The sequence below is a fragment of the Manacus candei genome, unplaced genomic scaffold (genome assembly GCF_025592945.1).
Source record: "Manacus candei isolate 608988 ecotype Guabito, Panama unplaced genomic scaffold, ASM2559294v1 h1tg000037l, whole genome shotgun sequence".
Classification (NCBI taxonomy): Eukaryota; Metazoa; Chordata; class Aves; order Passeriformes; family Pipridae; genus Manacus; species Manacus candei.
In genome coordinates this window covers 7939446-7962615 of record NW_026138085.1, presented here as the reverse complement: position 1 = coordinate 7962615, position 23170 = coordinate 7939446, and the positions used below count along the sequence as shown (strand labels likewise).

General features: G+C 50.4%; 1 protein-coding gene across 8 annotated transcripts in view; it reads right to left on the bottom strand.

Annotated features, from left to right (window-relative positions):
* Positions 1-5916, bottom strand: part of CSNK1A1 (casein kinase 1 alpha 1) — a 36453-nt gene extending 30537 nt beyond the window's left edge. For all 8 annotated transcript variants that reach the window (XM_051793585.1, XM_051793586.1, XM_051793587.1 and 5 more), the window contains exons 1-2: positions 5402-5916; positions 4549-4655 (exon numbers count right to left, since the gene is read on the bottom strand). In XM_051793585.1, the coding sequence (XP_051649545.1) occupies positions 4549-4655; positions 5402-5524 (230 nt within the window). In that variant the 5' untranslated portion in view covers positions 5525-5916. The remainder of the gene's footprint in view (positions 1-4548; positions 4656-5401) is intronic.
* Positions 5917-23170: the final 17254 nt, after the last annotated feature.

Genomic DNA, 23170 nt, shown 5'->3' with positions numbered 1-23170 from the left:
TAGTAATATTAGAAAGTTAATAGGAGGCTGTACTGATAGAACCTTCCTTCTTATTTCTGTTTGAGGGGTGGGGTTGTCTGTGGGTTTCATGGGTATTTTTCTGTTTTTCTGGTGGTGGTTTGGGGCTTTTTTTGGTGGCTTGCTCTGGGTTTTTTTATGCTGTAGGAAGTTACTGTGAAAACACTTCAAAATTAATGTGTTTGAGAGGTATATTTACAGGCTTTTAAGCACTGCTAAAAGATCAAAATTACAAGTGCTTAAAGCAAAATCGGTTGTGAGAACATCTCTTAAGATTACCAAACTTGACCACAGTTTTCCATTACATGTACTATTTAGTGAAGATGAATAAGGGACGATTCTGTTATTAATAATTATGCAGCAGCATGGCAGTAAGCAACCAGAAGCACAAAAACTGTAGATTCTTTTATACATTTTTTTGCTAGAAACTTTAAGATTTCTCAACTCAATTGAGAACTTCACAACATCAAAATATTTATAAGTACTGCACTGAAAAATTCAGAAATGTGGAGAATAATTTGTTCAGTTTGCAAGAGAATATTTGGAAAAAAACACCACTAAGTATTTTTTTTTTGTTTTTAAACTTACAAATAACTAAAGTCAAATATCACCTCGATTAGCTTTCAAGCAAAACCACATGCAATCTCTTTTTCACAGTCACTAGTCTCTCTTCCTGTTAAGTGCAACAATTCTAATGCCTCACCAGCCACAACTGGTTCCAGCAGAGCTGTTTTCCATTTAAAACTGATAACAAAAACAAGTTATCCCATGATATTGTCAGAAGTCTGAAGCCCACTTCTTAAATGCACATCTGAAAGAGTATTTAAAGCTAATCTTCCTGGAGGATGGGAGAAATAGCTGATAAACACCATAAATGGCAAAAAAATCAAGGGTGGCTGTCAAAAGTAATTTGAATAATTGCTTTTGTCAAGAGTGTTTTACAGTTACACTGTGAACAAACATCCAAAATCAAAACACACTCTGCTGCATTCCTCCAAGCCAGAACTAGGAATTCGGGAATAAAGGTAGATAGTCCAAACTAATAGGATCAGTGCCCAGTTAACAAGATTACAGCTCAAAATGCTTTGTCACTGAAAAAGAGAGGAAAAAAGCAAAGGACAGCTGATGAGTGAGAACAATAAGAGTAAGCCCAGCAGAATGCTGGGGCTGTGCATTGTGTCCTAAAGGCAGATCAGATTGTTACAACGTTAAGCTTGGCTCAAGAGTCTTTTGTGAAAAATTAAGGTAATAATTAACCAAAATTTGTACATCAAGAACAATACACAGCTTTAAAAATCTGTGGAGTATTTATGGAAGATTTTGTGACACTTCAGAGACGAGTTCAGAAACTTTGCTACTCTTCCAGGACACAACAATAAGCAACAAACTCAAAAGATTAGCAAATCTAAGAGGGTTTGGAATATTCAGAGAATATTCAGAGAACATTCCAATCTCATTTATAGTTATTTTCTGTGCAAACAACATGTTCTGTTACAGTGGAATTAAGTACCAAGGCCCCCTGTTCATCCCCCACGGGTGAAGGTTCACCCCTGACCCCACAGAAGCAATATAAAACTTTTAACTCCAAAACTCAGATGTTTTTTCATTAACTGTTTTCAAATCTGCCAGAAAGTCTATCAAATCAACCTTAAAGGCTATAAAAAAATGGCTTGGTTCCAGATAACTTGTGATCTTATAATTTCTAAGAACTTCTAATGACATCTAAAGGGCAGAACTCAGTTTTAAGAACAGCAGCCCAAAATGAATGAGCAATGCACAACTCACCTATTATTTCAGCTTCGTGAGTCACAAAACCACAGCAGAGACCACTCGAGTGAGGCAAAGTCACATAATGCAACTTCCAGGAAGCTGATCTTGGCCACTTCATCACTTAAGTACGTGAAAAATACAGAAGTCCCTCATTCCTAACTGAGGAATAGAAAACTCTGCCTCTGTGTCCAAGATGTGCAGCGCTGAGGTAAAAGTACTGCTGAGTTCATTTATAAAGTAAATGGTAATGGGAAAAGCTTAGAATGATTTGTTAATTTGCTATCAAATTATCTCTTTGTGCTGCTTTTGTTTAAAGGTGTCACATTACAGAAATTTTAACAAATGTATTGGTTTTCCTTCAGCTTGATTCATCCTTCTGAATACACTGAGGCAGGAACAGCTTATTCCAAGGTGACAGCATATTATTATAAAACAATGGTGGCACATGGATTATCAATGACATATGCAAAGTGACCTAAGTACCAAGTAAAACACTGACTTGGATACAGAGCACCACGGATTCTATTTCTACTAAACACAGAACATTTTAACACTTGACACAAGAACTGTGCTGAGTCCCTTCCTCAGCTTCCTCTTACAGAAAGTAAACCCAGGAATACTGGTTTAGATTTCCTCAAACATCACCAGCTGTCATACAGCAAGAAGACAACTAGGAACAGCAGCCCAAAGAAGCTGTCAAGCAGCATCTGGCACATACAGATTTAAAATTAATGCTGCTTCTGAAAACAAAAAGGGCATTTTCAAAAATTTCCTAAAAAAAACTTTTTTAGAAAAATATTACAAAGATTAACACTGTGAGAACCTGAAAGGCACTGACTGCCATTATCCAATACATCACACACCTTCAGCACAATGAGTCTATGAATCAATTTGAGTGCTGCCTCAGTGGTTCATTCTTATTAATTTTTTGTAACCTTGTATTACTTCTGGGAGTTACAAGAACATCAAATACAAATGAAAGAAAACTAGCTTCAACTACAGCAGTCATCTTAAGAAGCAAGTTTTTCAGCATGTAAGATTACCTTCAGTATTTCAAAGGCCATTTCAACCAAATACAAGGAAATAAATAGCATTTCACTTCTGTTACATGGAAAAGTCAAAAAATTTGCAAATTAGGCCTCATTATAACGCCAAAAAGTCATTTAGTTTTAAAAAGAGTAGTTTAAGGATGCCTGTTTTTCCAGTTTTGCAATGAAACACCTGATATCTGCTTGCTCTGGCTGTTTTCCCAGTTATCCCTGTTTTGGCGTGTAACTATACTGTGAGAGCTTTCCAAAATGTGATTCCTATTCTTCCAGTTGTGAAATAAAAGCACCCACGTCTGAGAAAAGAAGGGAATTGTAGTCTAAAAGAAAGACTGCATCTGTTTTCACATCACCAACTCTGCTGAAGCTGCAAGTATTCTGTTTAATTCAGGTATGTTTATTGTATCCCTGAGAAAGGCTGTAGTAAATGAGGACAGATGGCCTGGACAACAGAGTCTCCTCTGGCTCAGGATCAGAGCCAGTTGTGTTTTAGGGGAAGGAGGAGGGAGCTATTAACCTCAGAAATGCACATTTGTTCTATGCTTTGTTGAAAATAATAATACAGAATCTTGACTATGTCATCTTTATAACTTTAAAATAGCCACAAATGCCACGATTGATCCAGGTGCACATCCGAAGTCAGGAAGGGTTAAATTTAAATGGAATCCATAGTTTGACACAAAACATGAACTGAAATAGTTTCTGCAGCTCAACGAACAAAAGTCCTTTATGCCGTTGTGCAAAAGGAAGAAATACTAACTTTGAAAACAATTATTAACAAAGATTCAAAAAAAGAACAACTTGTACAAAGTCTTTCTGGAGAAAACTGAAGTTTCATGTAACTATTCTGATGTCCAGATCCAGGCGTTGGGCACTAACCCAGGGTAACACCTCAATAATCTCACGAGGAATAACTCCTCCTGGAGTCCTGAGCCAGAGTTTTTCTCCCAGATCAGGGAATTATTAAACCCTACTGAAAGTTTCTGATGGAATAGGAAATGAGGAGCCGCATAATGACCAATTGGGACAGATTAATCCTGGCACTTTAACCGTGCGGGAAACCCTGGTGACGCATCTGTTGCGGGCACCAGAAAGGAGCTGCCATTTCATTCCTGCTCCAGGTTCTCCGCAGCCTCAAGGCTCGCGGCTCATAACTATGAAAGGAAAAGACACAAGCCCGAGCACGTCCCTTGTCCCAACAGGAGAAGGGGGAGGGTTAATCACGTCCATCCGCCATTTTCTGAGCAGAGCAGGAAGACATGTTGGAACAAAAAAAAAAAAAAAAAAAAAAAAAAAAAAAAAAAAAAAAAGGCAACAAAAGAAAGCAGCCATTTCCAGGGCCGGCTCCCAACTCCCGGCCTCAGCTGGAACACGGAGTCTCGGAGAAACAGCCTCCTCATACTTTGTTCTAATCACTATAAGAATTTCTCACAGCTCAGGGACTGCTGGATATCTCACTTTCAAAGCACAGTACGTACGATAAAGACAGCGGCCTGTGGGGAGGAACCAGCGAGTTGGAGAGCTTGGAACGGAGCATTTTCCTCCCCATCAGCCCAATCCCTCACAGACAAATTTCCTTTTCATGAAGCTGCCCTACCTCACACTAAAAAGTATGTAACTACTAACTATACACCCTGAAAGGCAAGACAAAAAAAAAAAAAAAAAGTCGTACTAACACAGAGAAAAGTCACTGGCATATATGGACGATTCCTACCGTATATGTGGGATGCCAACTCCTCCCTGCAGGATCTTGTACAGTTTGCTTTCATACAGCAGCTGGGGATGCCGAGCCTTCTGAGACTCTAACTTCACAGCAACTTCCTGCAGTGAGAGGGAACAAGGAGTCAGAGCAGTGTCCACCAAGCACTGAGGTTTAAGGGCCACAGCACTTCAACACTCCCCACACAACGCTCTGAGGTATATATTTATTTATTTTTTTGCGGAGCTCGACGTGCTGCATTTTGTCGCGTCTTCAAATAAAATCCATATCGCGATGAGTTGTAACATAAATATCCATCCCAGGTCATGCAATTGAGCTGGAGATGTGGAGTCTTCAGAACCATTTAAGTGAGGAAGAACATACGTGGGTGTTTCTTCTTTACAGCTTAGAGTCGTGAGGGGGAGGAAGAAAAGAAAAAAAAAAAAACAACAAAGGAAAAGCTGGAGAAACAGGGGGATCTTCTTTGTTTCTATTCGTGTTGATGAAACCAGATACAAAGTGTTCCCCAGCTAAGGCAGATGGGGAGTAGATCAATGGCGGGCGAGGGACGACTGTGGCCGTTCACAAAGCACAAAATTCGTTTAAATATGTTTTCCTACAATGGATTAGTGTGTTTTCCTCTCCCTATGCTCCCGAGGGCGAGTAGACCCTCGGGGGTGGGTGAAGACCCAAGGGAGAGGGTGAGGACCCTCGGGGGGGTGGGGGTTGGTCCCCCAACGGCGGGTCCGCACCTCGCCCCCTTCCCCGAGGACATGGGGGGGCACAGCCGGGGGCAGGGGGAGCTCGGAGAGGCCGGGGCTGGTCCCCGGCTCGCCCCGAGCGGCTGAGGAATGCGAGCGGCCCTTACCTCCCCGTTGGTGATGTTGATCGCCAGGTAGATGTCCCCGAAGGAGCCTGACCCGATCTTCCGCACCAGCTTGTATTTGCCTCCGACAATGAACTCGGCCTTGGAGCCGCTGCTGCTCGCCATAGCGAGAGGCGGCTCTCAGGCCCTCCCGGCCGGCTCGGCGGGACAATGAGGCCTCTACAGCTGCCCCCTTTACAGGGGAAAGGGGCCAGGGAGGGGAGGGAGGGGAGAGCGGCGCAGCCAAGGACGGTCCTTGCGCTCAGCTCCAGCCGGGCCCCTCTGGCGGGCGCCCCCCCTGCGCGGCTCTGCCCCGCTCCCCGGCTCTCGGCGCCCTCCAGAAAGACGAAAAGCGGCCCGCGAGGTGCTTTGTAAAGGCGGGGGGAGTAGCGGGGGAGAAGGGGGCACTCTCGGGGTCGCGGCGGCCGCCGGCCCCTCACTCGGCCGCCGCCGCCATCTTGTGCCTGAGCCGCCGCCGCCGACACAAAATGCCCCCAGCGCGCGGCCGCCGCTTCTTCACCGCGCGGGGCGCGCTGGGAGCGGGGCGAGGCGGGGCCTCGCAAACCACGCCCCCCTCCCTGCGCTGCGCCAATCACAGCCCTCGCTCCGTGACCCCCTCACCAACCGGGCGCGGCGATTGGGCGCTCGGCGGGTGCGCGCGTGCGCACAGCCCCACACCCAGAGTCCGGGCGGAAGAGGGAGGGGAGGAGCAGACGTGCCCTCACTCGGCCTTAAAGGAGCAGGCGGTGGGATGGGGCAGGGGGCCGGGGGGGTGAGGTGTCTGAGGAGTCAGCGCTGCTCACCCAGGCACAGGTCCCTCAGCGCTTGGGGATCCTGGGCAGGGAGTGCGGGTGGCCCTGGGTCAGCCACCACTGTGACATACTGTCCACCTCTCCTATGGGGCTGTTCTTCTTGAGCCCTGGACCCCAACCTCTGTGTGCGTTAATGGGCTGGCTTGTGTATAAATAAATGTGTCTAAATAAATAAATGTATATAAATAAATGATTGTGTGTAAATAAATACAGAATAGTTTCTTTCCATGGAGGTGTTTAGGGAAAGGCTGGACATGGTGCCACGGTCTGGTCGACAAAGTGGTGATCGGTGGTGATCTCAGAGGTCTTTTCCAACCTCAGTGATTCTGAGATTCTTTCCATGAGGGTGGCAGAGCACTGGAACAGCTGCTCAGGGAGGTCATGGACTCTCCCTCTCCAGAGACATTCAACACCCACCTGGACATGTTCCTGTGCCACCTGCTCCAGGTGACCCTGGCTGGGCAGGCGGGTTGGACGGGGTGACCTCCAGAGGCCCCTTTCAACCCCAACCGTTCTGTGACTCTGTGAAATCCACAACCTGACTCCTCAGCCCGTATCCTCAGCCTGGCAGGTCGTGGGGCTGAGCCATCCGTGCTCCTGTGCACACACAACATCTGCTTCATTACCCTTCCCTGCTCCGCCTGCCATGGCTGGTTCATCCCTCGGCCCTCCAGCCTGTGCCGGCTTGGGTGCTGCACGACCTGGGGTTTATCAGTCCAGGTGAGGATCCAGGAGGAGCTTGAGGAGGCTGTGACACTCAGACAAGGATGACACTGTGATCAGAACCACCTGTCACAGCCACATCTCCTGGCCCCGCAGCCCCCACCCTCACGTGGCCATGACACCCATCTCCTCTCCTTCCCCAGGTCCCTCTGACCCAGCAGCTCGTGCTGCAGGAGCTGTTCCATGCTGACTGTCAGAAGCGAGATCTCCTCCGTTGCCCCCTCGCTCTGCGCTGTGAGTTTTCCCTTTTGCAGGAACACCAAACTGTGATTTCCCGGTGACTCATCGTCACTCCCTGTCACAGCAGCGACTTCTGCTGTGCAAGTCTACGTTTGGGAAATGATTCAGTCCTGCAGGAGAGAGAAAGCTCCTCCAGCAATGTGGCTCATGGATGTAGAAGGAAAGCCTACTCAGGGTGTCTGCTTTTAACGGAGGCAGTCAAAAACTGCTTTCCAGCTTGTCTGGTGCACCTGAAGCCATGCAAATAGTAGAAATATTGATTTTAAGGCCTGTCTGTGCACAGATTTTTTTTTTAATAGTTCACTGCTTTGGAGAGAAATGAGATTGAGAGGTCTAAGTTAGGATATATCAGTAGGAAGCTGTTCATATAAAGGTGGAGGAGTCCTCTCATAGAACAGCATCCACACAGTGGTAGAGGCTTTTCTTGTGCTCACCATGCTGCTTTCTAGCTCAGCAAAGGCACTGTGGTAAAAGCCCTTCTTGTCTGCACAAGTGCAAAAAAGTCCTGGCTTGTGTCCCTTTGGCTGTGAGGCAGTGAGGGAAATCTGTGATCTGCTTGTGTTTCTTCCTGTGGTGGACTCAGTCAGCTCCAGACGATTCCGTGCTGAGAGACTGGGAGGACTGGAGAGGAAAGATCGGCAGCCAGCAATGCCCTGCACAGCAAATATCATCTCCAAGTTCCTCTGGTGTTTCAGGGAGCTTAGATCCAAGGTTTTACTACAGCTCTCTCCATATCCCTGATAAAAAATGACTCAAAATCAGCCCGGGCTGTGCCAGATACACCAGAATGAAAACAATGCTCTGAGAACAAGCTGGGCTCCAACTCATTCCCACCTCGGTTCTGTCAAGGAGCATTTGTGCAGGCAAGAATATCCGCACTCCTGTCACTCACAGGGACTGTGGATCTTGTGCGGAGGATCTCGGATGCATCACACACTAGTTAAGGGGGCTGGAGTTTCAAGGGCAAATGAGGTATCTTTAAACATCACACCCGTTTCTAAAAGCAGAGCCCTGTGTCCTCAGTTGCCCTCTGTGATTTGCAGACAGCTTAGTACTGATGTGCTTCTATCGGCCTTTGGGGTTTGGTTGTTTTTAATGGCTGCTCTGGATGAGATTTGAGCAGTTTGGAGGCGTGGGACTTGAGTCACGTATCCTTGGAGGAGCTGGAAAAACAGGTCTGGAGCTCCTGGCCAATAAATAGCCCCATGCCTGAGTATGCAGGAGAACAGGATCTCCTGGGCTAGGCAATGCTGCCACCTCCTGCCTGCCGGGGGACAGTTCTGTGTCCGGGGGACATCTCTGTGTCCAGGGGACATTTCTGTGTCTGGAAGACGGCTCTGTATCCAGGAGATATCACTGTGTCCAGGGAACAGCTCTGTGTCTCAGGGACATCTATGTGCCCAGGGAACAGCTCTTCTGTCCAGGGGATATCTCTGTGTCCAGGGAACAGCTCTTCTGTCCAGGGGACATCTCTGTGTCCAGGGGACACTGCCAGAGGCATGGGCCAGACAACATCCCACAGGGATGCAGAGCCATGCAGTGCAAACACATCTCATCTTCCCCCAAACATTTTCAGGCCAGTTGGATGTTGTGCAAAATGATGACCATCATCATCATTCAGTGGCTTTTGTGTTGATTATTTTTAACATGCATTCAACTGATGTGTCCCTCAGGCAGGTGGGAATGGGGGAAGATCAGTGTAGGCAATGTGGGAAGGGCTGGAGGACAGGCTGGAGGACAGCACAGAGGCGGCAGAAGTCAGCCAACATAAACCAGGTAAAACCAGGACACAGAAGAGAAGAAAAACCTACCAGCACAGCTGCAGCTCCACCACCCCGTCCAGGAGCAGTGAGTATAGCTGTGAACAGCCTCCTGCACTGGAACCAGTGCATGGGGAACATTTACACCCCATCTCCAGCTCTGGAGCTCTGTAAGGGAGGAGCTGGAAGCCCCGTGTGCCTGTGTCACCCCGAGTGCCACATCGAGGTGACCTCAACCTGCTTCCCGTTTCCTCACTCCCGTGGTTGCAGACCACGTCTGTTCGTGGGCTGGGGACAACCACGTCGGATCCCACGTTCTGACTGTACATCCCAGCCCCTCTGGGCTCTGTTCATGTCTCCACAGCAGCCTGGAGAGCTTTATTCCATTCAGAGGACAGGGAAGGTGCATTTGTATTTCTGGGTGGGCAGAATTCAACCCATCGAACCAACAGCACTATTCAGAGCATGAGGGTGGAGGAGATTCATAGCCTGGTGGATCCAAAATGTCCAGAAGCTGATCAGATCTGGAGGTGGGTCTCACCTGGTGTGTTGTCCCCTCCTGTGTCAGGACAAAGTCCACTTGTGCAGGAGCTTTTGCTGGTTTTCACTTTGGCCAACTGATCTGTTCTGTCTTCATGTCACAGTGCAGGAAAATTCCACTCTGAGCCCTTTGTGAGAAACCACATCCTGTGACACCATTTTTGGGGTTCTCCTTGCTGAGCAATGAAGGTACTGATGGTTTGAAAGCAGTCCTGGCCTTGGGAAAATCCTACCATGGCCTCTTCCTTGGGGTCCACGACCTGAGTCTTTAGGAAAGCACAGAAATTGGTGAGGACAAACATGAACAATATGAGATCTACACAAACATAAAACTCACAGAGACACCGATTGGATTTGAAATTATATCAGTGAAAATCACTGAAAAATGTAACTGGGGGGAATTTTAGGCTGTGGTTGCTCAGCAGCTGACCTGACCTAAGGCCTCACTGCTGCTCATACAGGATAATCTCACTTCTGCATCCTTTTTCCCTCCTACTCACCCCACTCAATTCCCAGCTCTGGCAGCTCATCAGACCCTGCATGGTCGGCTCAACTCTTCAAAGCTACAGAAAATTGCTCAAGTGGTTTCTCTTGGTGTTTTCTCTGGGTTAATATTCTGTTAGACTGGTGATCCTAGTGGCTCAAAGAACTCCAGAGGACAGTGCAAGAGTTGTTCCCAGGTTGGCAAAACACCAGACAGGAGGGGTCAGATGGGAAAAATGAAGGAACATCCTCCGCTGCCTGGAAAGGTGCTCTGCAGACTACCGGGAGAGAGCATGAGAATCCATGAATTCCCTGCTAACAGGGAGAACACCAACCTCAGTACCACCACCGAAGGGGATGGGGTGAACTGCACAGCTAAAACACCCACAGGCTATTCTTTAGCTCTTGTAGAATCACAGAATCATAGAATATGTTGAGTTGGAAGGGACCCATCAGGTTCATCGAGTCCAGCTCCTGTTCGCTTCTTTCAGGGTCACTGAGACAAAGAAAACATCTTTATATCTGCATCACTTGATAGAGTGAAAGGAATAAATCCTCTCTCTTCTCTTTCCAAAAGGCAGGCCAGAAGTCCTGTTGCATGACCAAGCCTCCAGTGTGAGCAGCTACCTTGATGCCACTGTTGATCATCCTTTATTTGTGCCTGCTTTGCAACTGAGCATCCCCAAACCTCTCCATTTGATCCCAGCAAAGGAGAGAAGTGTTTTCAGCCTAAGAAATCAGCTGTTAGATGCAACACTGATAGAGCAGCATCCTTTGCATGTCACTGTGTCAGCAAATATGTACTGCTGTGAAGTTGGAGAGGGAGGGAACTGCTCATCCTTCTGGGCAGCAGGAATGTCCTGGGATCCTGTCTAAAAGCTCCTGGGGAGGGAGGAATGGTGAAATGACAAGCTGAGTAAAGTCATGATTGAAAAAGTCAAAAGGCAGAGAGTGCCTGCTCACACTCAGGTCAGGTTATAATCACAGAGCCTCTGTGGAGTGGAGATCCCATCTCCCAGGGCCTCCCTCCTGCTGCTGTGGGGAGGGCCTGGGAGCACCAGGGATGCACATGCTGAGTGACTTTGAAAAACAAACAAAGGGCAAAGTGACACGTCACAGCTGAGCTGAGCTGACAAATCCCATCCCCTGCCTGCTCCTGGCTCCAGCTCTGGCCCTAAGCCAAGCCCATGTACCTCCTGACCAGACAATTCCCTTGTTTTGCCAAGCCAATTTTCTGATGGTTTAGGGAATCAGACTGTCTCATGGCAAAGTCCAACAAAGCTGGAGTTGATGCAAAGGAAAAACAAAAATGGTATCAGAAGAAGCCCAAGACCTTGCTATCAAGCAATCTGGTCTAGTGGGAGGTGTCCCTGCCCATGGCAGAGAGGACTGGGACTAGATGAGCTTTAAGGTCCCTTCCAACCCTTAATATTCTATGATTCTGCAATCTTGAGAAATCAAACTCTTGTCTTCTGTATTTTGGCTCATCCCTGCAGCCACCCAGCATCAGCCCCTCTCCAGAGGGGCACATTCACCTTGTTTGTGTAGCCAAGAAAAAGCAAAATCTCTATCTTCAGCCCAAGGTCCAGTCTTCTCTCTGAAGTGTTTATTGTCTCAGAAAGATGGAGAACCCAAGGCAGTTTTGTCCTCAGTTTTCTCTATACGTTGGCAGAACAAGGGTGCAGATGAACACACTGAGACACCACCAATGGTTGTCACTGAGTCCTGGGCAGCCAAAATCATCTCAGAATTCCTTTGCTCTTTGGCAGGAAGGAAAAATGAGCTTCTGGCATGACCTAGGGATGTGTGCTTTCAATCAGATGTGGGTCACAGGTCTGCAGACACAGCAGGTCCTTGCCTGGGACACCCTCTCTACTCTGGCATCTCCTCACAGGCCCCGTGCCCACACCTTACACCAGCAGCATGTCCTTCACTCAGGGGCCTCTGCCCTCTATCCTGAGCCCCTGGTTCAGCTTTGAGCTGATCTCAGCTCATTCTCCATCCAGCTATTTTTAGCAGAGCTTATGGTGTTTGGGAAAATGGCTGCAGGGGAGCAGATTGTGCCAGTAGGAACCAAACCAAGTTTGTTCTGGGACCCCACTTGAGGTGGCTCACCTTGGGATGCTCCTGCTCAAGGACAGGTGACTTTGCCATCCATCTGGCCAAACCCTCCTACCCTCTCAGGTGCCTCTGGCAGAGCAGGCTGATGTGGGGCTCACTAGGACATTGCAGTGTGGCAGGAGGGATCCAGTCCCTCCACATTCCTTGGGCAGTGTCCTGCCTGACACCCACCCACGCCAAGGGCATCCACTGGCAGCAAAGAGGTGCTGTTGGCCATCCCTGCCAGGGCCACTTGTCCCTGCCCTCACATCACTCCCTCCCCTGCACTGCCACAGGGCTGTGGGGAGCCAGCCCAGGGATCTGCTCCAGACTGAAAATAACTCTGTTTTTCCGGAACAGTCTGACACTGGCTGCATTTGCCAGGCTGGCTCTCAGCTCAAAGCTTCAATGCCAGTGCTGGCACAAAGGCAAGAGGCACCCATTATTTTTGGCAAGAGTGACTGCTTTAAGTGTTTGCACACAACCCTCAGAGAGTTGTCATCCTTTGGAGTTACAGCCAGCACAGGCGATGCCTTTTTGCATCAGCAAAGATATGAGCAGCCATCCCATGTCTGCCCCAGAGCCTGGGATTTCATCTCCAGTGCTGCTCCAGGAGAAGGATGGCAGAGAAAAGCAAGGTTGGGATGAGCCTGCTCCACCTATGCCAAAACCTTATACTTGACCACATCATGTCTCCAGACAGATCCCACCATCCACAGCCATGGAGCATCGTGCCTTGCTCATCCTCAGGCAGGGAAGGGACATGGTGGGCCCTGGAGCTGGGGTGTGGCTTTGGGACAGAGCTTGGATCAGGGTTGGGGCAGTGGGACGAATCTCACTCTCACAGTGCTTGAATTGAACCAAAGGTGTCTGTGTCCAGGAAAAGGTGTCCATGAGCTAACAGTGCCATTTCCAAGCTTGAAAGAAGTTTGAGGGGAATTCTGCAGTCTGGGACATTCTTGGCTGTTTGGAGAGAGAGGTTTTTTCAAGTACTGCAGGAAAAGGGGGATTTTCAAGTAATTTGGATGATTCATAGGAAATGTTGTTAGTATACAGCTGAAGCTCTACCAGTGAACTTGTTCCCTGGAAGACTCTGTCCTGCAGTGTGTGAAGTTGAGGTGCAAACTTTCCAGTGATGTCAGACTTGAAATTGCTTTGAGTGCTTGAGTGGATGCACTGGGAGGTGAGGTAAGAGAGTCTGAAGGAGCTATGGGCCAGAAAAAGATGTAAATGGCAGCACAGCTGATTCACTGCATGTCAAGTGCTGTGGATAAGTCTTCAGCAGCAGTTTCTCTGGTGCTTTTGAATTAATTACCCTGCTGGTGCAGAGTTCTGGTATTTGGCATCCAAGGCACATTTCCTCTGTGACTGCTTAAATCAGTCAGGTTCAAATCACTGAGGTGAGTCTGCTCTAACACAAAGTAATTCAGCCTGTGGATGACAGCTGATACACCTGGGAGTAAATCTTCCTCCTAAGTATAATTTCTTGAACCATTTCAGGGAACATGGGTTTTATACATGTCATGTGCTGTGGTTTAGGATGCCAGGGAGGATAGAAGGAAAAAAAGTAGCTGTTGCAGAGTGTCTGCTGCAGCAGCAAAAGAAGAGCCTGGAGTGCAGGATGCGGCCAGCTGGGTCCTGTCTGTCCACTGCAGGTTTTGGCTGTGCAGGGTGGATATTGCTGCTCTCCAGTGGCAAGAGCCAACTGAGCTCAGTCTGTCCCAGAGAGCCCATCACCCTCTTCTCAGAGTGCTCTGAATTTCTTGAGACATTGGGGGAGAAATGACTTGGAGATGGAGCAGAGGCCCTTTCCACTGCCCCCAAGCCCCTTCACAGCAGGGATGCTCCCTCTGCTTCCCACCTCCTGAATCTCAAAGCACTCAGAGACTGCCCTGGGGAGAGGATCAGCAGTCCAGCAAATTGTAGATGAGGGGCCCAATCAAAGCACTGCTGAGGCCAGTGATGTTATCACTAACAGCTCTTCATGCTGTGGCTTTTATCAGCACCTCCTCAGGGGTCATGGAGTGAGTCCTGTGGAGTCAGGACATTACAGTCCCTTCCATTTTTTTAAAGCAAGTTTCTTCCTCCCAAGACTGGAAAGAAAAACATCTTTGAGAGCACCTCTGAGAACCTGGAGAGCACAGCACAGTGGAAAGGAGCCCTTTGCCTCATGGGGCTGTTTTGTAAATGTCCCTGTGATTTTTTAAACATGATATTTCCTAATCCATCCTCCTGATTTCTAAATCCAGGGGGAGAGTCACAGAAGACAAGCTCTGCTGGATGCTATGTGCTGGCCTACCTCCCAGAAGCCTTGCACAAGGGCTAGGAAGCTACTGGCAAGCTACTGGGCAAAGTATTCCAGGACTTGGACTCAGGCTGGACCACCTGATTCCAGACAAATTGTGTCTGGAAACCTGGGGCTCCAGCCCCTTTGTAAGCGAGTCCTCCCAGGTGTAAGATCCACCTGTACCTTGTCCCTCCCAACAGTCACCTGCAGGCCTAAGTATCTTCTCTACTCAGTGGATCAGCTTTTCGTGTCATTCAAAAGCTGGTAGTTGTTGAGATTAAAAAAAAACCCACAACACAATGGGCTGAGTGATGCTGTTTGATTATGCCTGAATGTTTTCTCTCCCCTCCTCCAAAGATCATCACGAGCTCCGGTTCATCAGCATTTGGGAAAAGCATAGGGAGGAAAGTGCCAGATAAGGGGAAAGGCTCATCACATGTTATTGTTACCACAGCACTGGAAATATCACTAACAAATCAATCAGGCCCTTGATGAACAAGGCCCTGCCCCACGTCCCCTCTGGAGCAGCAGTCACGGACACGTGGGTCCCACTCCATCATCTGAGGAGCAGAGCGAGCAGATGAAAAGGGTACGAGCTGTCCTGGTTGGGTGCACTTGAGAATGAGCTCTGTCAAGGGCTCCTTCACTGATGGGCCTTCAACTAATTTTAGCACCAATGATCAGCAGCTCAGCACAGCACAGGGGAGCCATGGTTTGCAAAAGCAGGAGTCCGTGTTGGACACACCAGCCAATATTTAGGCAGACACAGGAATGGCTCTACGGGGTCTCCTGGACAACTCTAAGCTTGCCATGACCACGCTCTGAACCAGACAGGGACACTCCAACTTCATCCCCAGAGCTGGGTGGCAGTGAGACCCTGTGGGGACAGCTGAACTGGGGCTCGGTGACACAAGGCAGCTTGTGGCCACGGTGCTTTCTGGCAGCAGATCGAGTTGCTCCTGTTGCTCAGAGGCACAACGACAGCCATTTGAGCACCCTGGGAAGCAGCTGGGTGCCCTGAAGAGCAGGGTGCTTCACTGATGCCCATGATGCAAATTTGGGAGCAGCACCAGCTAGGGACAAGCCTCCCTTCTCCTCTGCACTGACTGTAGCTCCAGCACACATGGCATAAGCTCCCTCTGCAGAGTCCTCTGCGAGGGGGAATGGGTCCTGGCAGGGACTGGTCTCTGCTACTGAACTGGAGGGCAGCTCCAACAACCCAGGATCAGATGCAGCTGCAAAGGGGATTCATGATGGGAGCACAGCTCTGCAGGTCGCTGCCCTGTGCCTGCTCTTGTTGGCTCTGAAACTGAGTGAAAATACAGATACTGTTATTTGTCACTGTGTGAGGCTCCAGGTGCAGAGCTCTTGTACCCATGCTCCTTTCTGAGCCACCTCCTTTGGGTCTGGGTGGTGGTGACTGATGCCTGGCACAGGAATGTCACACAGCAAGGACACCTCACCCTGATTACAGGTCCAAATCCCATTAGTACCTGCAGAGCAGATGGAAATCTCATGTGACTTAGGCACAAGGCTCATCACCTCTCTCCTAAGTGAGGAAGTTCCCATGCTGTCCCAAGGTCTCTTGTGATCCTGCCTCCAGAGGGACACAGTGCCCCAGGTCCCCAGAGCAGGGGAGGGTGTGTGGAGGCTGAGCAGTGGCTCCCCACAGCAAATCTGTGTCACCTGGGCTGATGGAGCTGGGCCCCAGGTCTGGGATCCAACCTGCCACCTGAGACAGGCTATTTTTCACTTTAAAGCTTCTCAAGAGAATTCAGATATGGGACCTGCCTCCGCTCTGTAGAGAGAAAAAAAAAAAGATCTGAGGCCAGCGAGGAAGAAAGGAGTGTTTTACGTTCACACAAGGGTGGACCTGTTGCAGCCGTGGGGTGCAGCAGTTGGCAGCATTCCTCAGGTGAGGAAGTGGTGTGCCATGTTCCCAGGAAGCTCCTGGTCTGTGGTTCCTTCTTAGGACAACACGTAAGAGCCACGTGGCAGCTCACCTGGGCCAATACTCTGGCTCCTGCCGTGGCCCAGGGCAGATGTTTACAGAGGCACAGAGTAAGGGCACAGGAAGGCTTCCCAAGAATAGTCCCTGAGCTCCCCCCAGTCCCCTAGCCTTAGGGAAGAGGTGGTGGTTCTTTGTGTTTAAGAACCCAAAGGATTTTTCTTCCATGAATTCATCCAGTTCCTGTTTAAATGCTTTGCATCTGTCACATCCTGTGGAGAGGAGCTCCACAGTTTAACTATACGTTACACCAAGAACCACTTCCTTCTCCTGGTTTCAAACTTCCCTCCAGGTAGTTTCATTTGGAGCTTGTATTCCTCTACTGGAAGAGATGGTGAGTAATCACCCCTCCATGCCCTCACATGCCTCCCAAGACAGTGCAGATCTGTATCACACCCATCACTGTCATCCCTTCTCCTGGCCATGATGCTATTCCTCACACAGAGGCAGCTCCAGAGCTTAGTGAATTCCTGCTTGCCTTCTCTGAGCCTCTTCCATATATCCCTCTTGAGCCAAGGCAATGGGGAGAGCTGGACACAGCATCCTTAGTGTGGGCACATCACCGGCTCACGCAGTGGCAATGCTTCCTTTCTCATCCTCTGTTTCTTTCCTACTCACTTCCACCATTCAATTTTCTGCCTTCTCTGCCCCAGATGATTTGGAAACACCATTTAGCATGACCCCCAGGATCCCTTCCTGCGAGGAGACACACCAGTCAGAGCCCATTGCTGGGCTACTGGTTTGTGTTTGCTCTGCCTTTGTCTGAGTTTCCTTGGCTGCCTGTCCCACCACACAGGGACACAGACCCAGCAGCTCCTTGCAGCCTGCCCTTGCCTGCTGTGCTCTGAAGAGCTCAGTGCTGGTGGCAAACATGATCACTTTGGCCCTTTTCCAGATAATTTGTGGGCACACTCAATGGTTCCCCACAGGTAACATCCCTTTCTTCAGTCCTTCCTTTCCTGCCTGTAACAACTGCTCTGTCTGGCAGGTCTTTCCTCTTTTTCTCCTGAACAACACCATGTCCCTGAGGAGTTGTGGTGGGAGGCCTGGCCGGACATGTCACAAACCAGGTTTCCTTCCCTGCATCCTTGCAGGATGGCCCCATGATCCCCCTCGGCCAAGAGCAGGACCCAGGCTTGGCAGAGAGGTCTCTGACTGGAAGATGTCAAGGCTGGTGACTCTCACCGTCAGGGCCTGGGGAGGAGACTTGGAGCTGGGGTGTAGGCTGGTGAGTCAGGGTGAGTGGAAGAGCTGGAGCTGGAACCTCATTAATAATGGAAACACATTAATAATGGAGACGTCCCTCTGATGCTGCAGTCATCCTGTGGCTGGAGGGAAGAAGGTGAAGCAATGGCTGCTGATCCACAGGGGAGCTCTGCTTTCAGCAGAAGCAGTTGATGGGCAGAGCACACCTTGGTCAGGTGCTGCCACGTTGGCAGGAAGTCCCGTGTTGCCAGAGCTGGGATAACCTGACAAGTACAGGGGATACTGAGCTGTATGGGGTCTCTGGCACCCAGGCTGAGCTGCCACACCTCAGTACCACCAGCACCTGCAATTCCTGCCCATCATCTTATATTCCATGGAATGAGCTGCTGTTTTTTTTCCACAACAAACTCCTGCCCAGTAAAACACCCTCCTTGCTAAGATGTGAAGTGGCAGGTAGCGGAGGATGTGGGCAATGCCATAAGCAGGCCCTGCAGCCTTTCTGCTGCTGCTGGGGCTCCAGGGACTTCTACACCTCTCCTTCCACCTCAGCCTCTTTTCATCTCTTCTGGGTTTGTTTAGCTTCATATCTCTGTCTTCTCAGCCTTGGCATCTGGCAGCCCCACCAGGGACCTTCATTACTGCCAGGCAGCTGCCCACACCCAGCCCTCTGAAGCCTCCAGCGATTATTTTTCCCACAATGAAGGGGGACCCAGGCATTAGGCTGCTCCCCTGAAAAAGCTCTTGGCCAGGGGCTTGCCCAGCCCATTGCACAAAGCTCAGGGCTGCCCACCCCTGCCCTCCTTCCCAGCAGGGCATAGAGCTGGTGACCTGCAAGGTCTTTGCTTCAGGTGTCCTTTCTGTGCTGTGAGACTCCTGGGATGGGTTTTTGCCTTTAGTAGTGAAACAGGCACCCAATGATCCCCTCAAGGGGCAGCTGATACACCTGCTGGTGGCAGAGACACAAGCCCTGTCGTGGCAGAGGCACTCCTGGGCGTGTCTGTGGAGCCAGGGAGGGAGAGATTGCACATGGACTGGCTTGGCAGCTTCAAGGGGCTCTCACCTCTCTCCCACCCTTCATTTGTCTCTGAAGCAAGAGAACTCAGCTCCTGCAACATCTCCTGTGCAGGCAGCACCTACTCTCAGAGAAATTTGCCTGGAGGAGCGGGTGCTGGTGGGACTCCAGAGGTGCCCAATCCCAAAGGAGAAGGTGATTCTCGAGGGGATGTGCCTCTGCTCATCTTCTTGTGCCCTCACCTTTCTCAGGAGAGCAACTACACCCAAGGGTGGGGTGTGGGCAGGGGGTACCCTGGTCCCCAGGTGTGTGGGGTGCCAGGGGGAGGAGGTGGTGCTCGTGTGGAGCTCCAGCTCCGTGGGTGGGTGGTTGTGATGACACAGCAGAAGCAGAAATTGTACAAACTCAGACAGGGAGAAGATGTTGGTTTGATCAGTGGAAACGACTAATCAGCAGAAACCACCAGAATTTTCTGAACTCTTCTTACCTTTCTCATGTCTCCTTTCCTCCTTGCTGCAGGCAGATGGTACTTGGTGGGGTGGTGTGCCCACGCTGTGGGATGCTTTGGGCAATGAGTGTTGTCGCTGGCACTGCCCCATGATGAGTGTTGATGGCCCCATCTCAGGCTGGACTGTCCTGAAGACATTTGTTCTTCCTCCCAGAGCTGCGGGATGCTGTAGACACCTCTCTCTCTCTCCCTGCATCCCGGCCCAGACGCCCATGGACTCTGGGCAGACCTCTGCATTCTGTTAATCCATGGCTTTCCAGGACAGAGTAGAGCAGAGGCAGGGACTAAGTGCCTGTCCTACTCATGGGTTTGGAGACACCACCCCTCAGGAAAGGCCTGGGGTATGTTCTTGATGGGCAGGGATGGGAGGTCATGCAGCCCACAGCCCTTATGAAACAGCCTGTTTGCTAACTGGGTAATGGTGCTCTCCAGCAAACTCTTATCCTTCACCAGCAGAGACACCAGCAAGAAAAGCAGCCACCAGTATTCCTCATTAAGGGGAGAAAGAAAGTGCTAAATACCACTACTGCTTGGTTAGCAGAGTGAGGGATGGCAGAGGGCTCTGAGCAGAGCACTTCTCCATGCTGGTCCTGAGAGAGCAGGCACCGCTGTCAGGGCAGAAAGATGGATACCTCGGAATTCGGTGCCCTCACACCAGCCTCTGGCTTTCTTCTTGAGTTGTCATCACCATCAGCTGGCTCAGCTGGTAACAGGGACTTGGGACAGACTGGTAAAAGGCCCAGAGTCACCAGCCCTGGGAGAGAAATGGGAATCTTGGGATAGGAAAAGCAAGGCAAGGCAGTAGAGTGGAGAGAGAAGGACCACAGAGGCTGGTGTACAGGAAACTTTAACCACTAAAACCACTAAATACACGAGACTTGGGCTGCTATAGCCTCAGAGAGGCCAAGAGTGGCTGAAGCCTCCTCCATGAAGGAGGTCTGCACAGGGCCCATAAATAACCCTCTTGGAAATAAAGAACTGACTCTTAATTTATTCTGCTTGGATCAAATCCTATCTGCTTATTTTTAGCCTGTGCCTCGTGGTGCAGGCATGTGGCTGACACCATTTCTACCTGCCTGGGAGCCCTCTCTGGACACAGCCATGGTCAAGTACGTGGATGGGATTACCCTGAGAAGGGATGCACAGCCCTCCTTCCCTCCCACGGGGGATTTAAGCACGTTAAATGGGAAGGGAAGAAGGAAGAGAAAGGAATGACATCTATGTGGTTTTTCTGGAGTTGCCCATGCTGATGGCAAGCTCAGCAGAATGAAGACCTTTCATTTCACAGGTTCCTTCCTCCTTTCCCGCAGCTCAAATTGCCCTGCCTTGCACAGCACACACAAACACTGAGGTTGCAGGCAAAGTCCACTTCCGAGCCCAGCAGTGTGGGAGGAAGTTTTGTGATTAGGATGCACCTGTGAGCACATTCTTAAGCTCCTGGGTTTTTTCCCTGTGTTTTCATTTCCACCATGAATGGCCGATAGCGGCGTGTGGTCACCAAGCCCTTTCAAGACGGGAAAGAAATCCAAAGAACAGTAATAATGGAAAAGATTAAATAGAGGAAATGTAACTTTCCTGTGCAAACCTGCTGCTGGGAGAGGAACCCCCGCCTGCTGTTGTTATTTGGCAGAGCCTGAACTGTCGTGCTTTGCATGGCTGGAGGCCTTGCTTGCTTTCTGAGCAAGCCCTGTCTAACTCAAAGCTTGTCTGGTGCGTTCCCACAGAGCCCCCTGATGGCTTTAGCTTTCATTCCAACAGCCTGCACGTTAATGTTTGGAGTAGCAGGAAAAGTCCCTGTCAACAGCAAAAAGCTTTCCTGGAGCCAGCAGAAGCTCGGGATGAGATGTAGGGGGGCAATAACCACCTCCTAGGTACCTCCTGGTGCCTTCTGCCTGGATGGTTGCTGGGCAGCCACAAGTTCCTGCTTCCCATCTGCCTCTCTCTTCCTGAGGCTTTCACCATGATGCCTATTTTTAGCTGGAGCCCAGGACTGTCAGGTGTTTCTCCAGCCTCTGGACTGAGCCTGTGGTCATTCACACAAGGAGTGTCATGGGGGATCTAGCCCCACCAGCCACACGGGGTTGATTTTTTTCTTAAATACTGCCAGAAGAGGGCTGGCAGAGCACTCCTGCTGTGGCAGTGGGTATGAGGAGGGCTGGGCAGTGCTGTGGAGGTGGCTCATCCCTGCTCTGTGAGAAGCATCCTGTGAAAACACTTTTGCAATGAGGTTGCACAAAGCTGGCTCTGTTGCAGGTGAAGCCAGTCCTGCCTCCCTCGGCGGCTGTGCAGTCCCACGTGTGATCCCACACACAGCCCCACTCCCTGACATTGCTTGCTGGGTTTCGTGTTGTCAGGCTGGGGGCACACCCACAAGGGAGCTGATGCCAAGACTGCCAGGGGACAGCCCACCCCGCTGGAACACTTTAACCTGGCTTTGCCTGAGCACAACACCTCACGCTGGGACACAAACACCTGTGCTCAACCAGCCAGTGCCTATTTGCTTTCCTTGTGTAAGGAGAGCCAGGCCAGGGCAGCCAGCCTACTTCCACACCTGCCTGGGGAGCCCTGGAGTGGTGACAGCATTGTCACACTGCTCCTGGTCCCTGAGCCACCCAGGTGAGGTGAGTGCAGCCACAGCCTCAGTCCAGGGCTGGATGAGAGGTGTGTGGGGCCAGCGGCACAGCAGGAAGGAAACGACTTGCACTGGGGGGAAGGAGGTGTCAGGAAGGAGGACGGCGAGGCCATCCTGCAAGGAACTCGTTGGAGCCAGGTTACACAGCCTCTGAAAAACCAGACTGCAATGGGAAATATGCCTGAGGTAACACCCACAGTGTGAGCTGGCGGGGTGGAGCTGGGCCTGGTGGGTCAGGGTGCTGACCAAGGAGGGAGCACTGCCCTGCTGGGACTCCCTCAGCAGCTCCCTTGGAGCATGGTTCCTGCCCTGGCGTGATCATCCACAATATGCCGATGAGAGCAAAGCAGTGGTGATGTGTCTCGAGGGCTGATGGCTTCGTTGGACATGGCAGTAAGAGCACCTGCCCAAGGACAGAGCTGGAGAACTCCTGTGTCAGTGTGATGACAGCCCAAAGGCTGCCTGGCCAGGCCTTTCGCTGCTTCAGAAAGCACCTGGTCATGGACTGAATCCCTGCTGCCACCTGTAAGGGAGGAAGGACATCTGTGTTCCCAAGGCCACAGCCAGGTAATGCCCTCACTCCCCAGCCACATGCGGGTCTCTCCCATGGCCACATGGGTTTCCCTAAGCCCATACAGCATGGATCAGCCTGGGAACAATTCTCCTGGGGTGGCTTTACCCTGATCACCCACTCAGCCAGGGGACATTGCTGTATGTTCGTTGGCCTCTCCCCCAAAGACCAGTTTGGGCTTCTTCTGTTGCTTGGCTGCCCAGCTTATCCACCCACAACTGCTCCTGTGTGCTCCAGCACCCCTTCAGTGCAGGGATGAAGGAGAGCAGTTTCACAGTCATTGCTTGGGGCCCCATGAGCTGCACCCAGCCTCTCCACGGGCAGTATGGGATGCAGGCAGGGCAGGCAGGGTAGGCAGGGGGGTAGGATGGCCCTCCTGGCACCAGCACTGGGTGGGAGCCAGTGGAGCAGGTGCATGTGGGTCCCCATGCTGCCCTGCCCAGCTCATATCAAAAATGGTCCCAGAAAGGGACCCAGAAGGGCTGGAGGTGCCAAAAAGCTTGTCCTGGCTCATGGGGAGTTTTGGATCTAGACACAGATGCTGCCTGTGACCTGTGTGAGTCACTGAAGGGCTCGGAGTCCTTTTTAACATGATGCTTTTTGCACACTGCGGGTCAGCGTGGAAAAACCCAGGTGCTGCTGTCCCCTCCCTGCGGTTGGGATGAATTTGAGCTCCCAGCTACGGGAGTTGGCTAAGGAACAGCCTCACTTCTCAATAGCTTGTTTATGAGGATGCAAACACCTCACCAGCATAAAAACAACTTCATGCCAAGTAGCCACTGTCTCCCAGTGCCCTAATCCTGGCAACCACTTCCTTGGTTATATTTTCATTTCTGTTTTCTCTGCCCCCTTTTCCGTGGCTGAGCAGCTGCTGAGCAATGGCAGAGCCG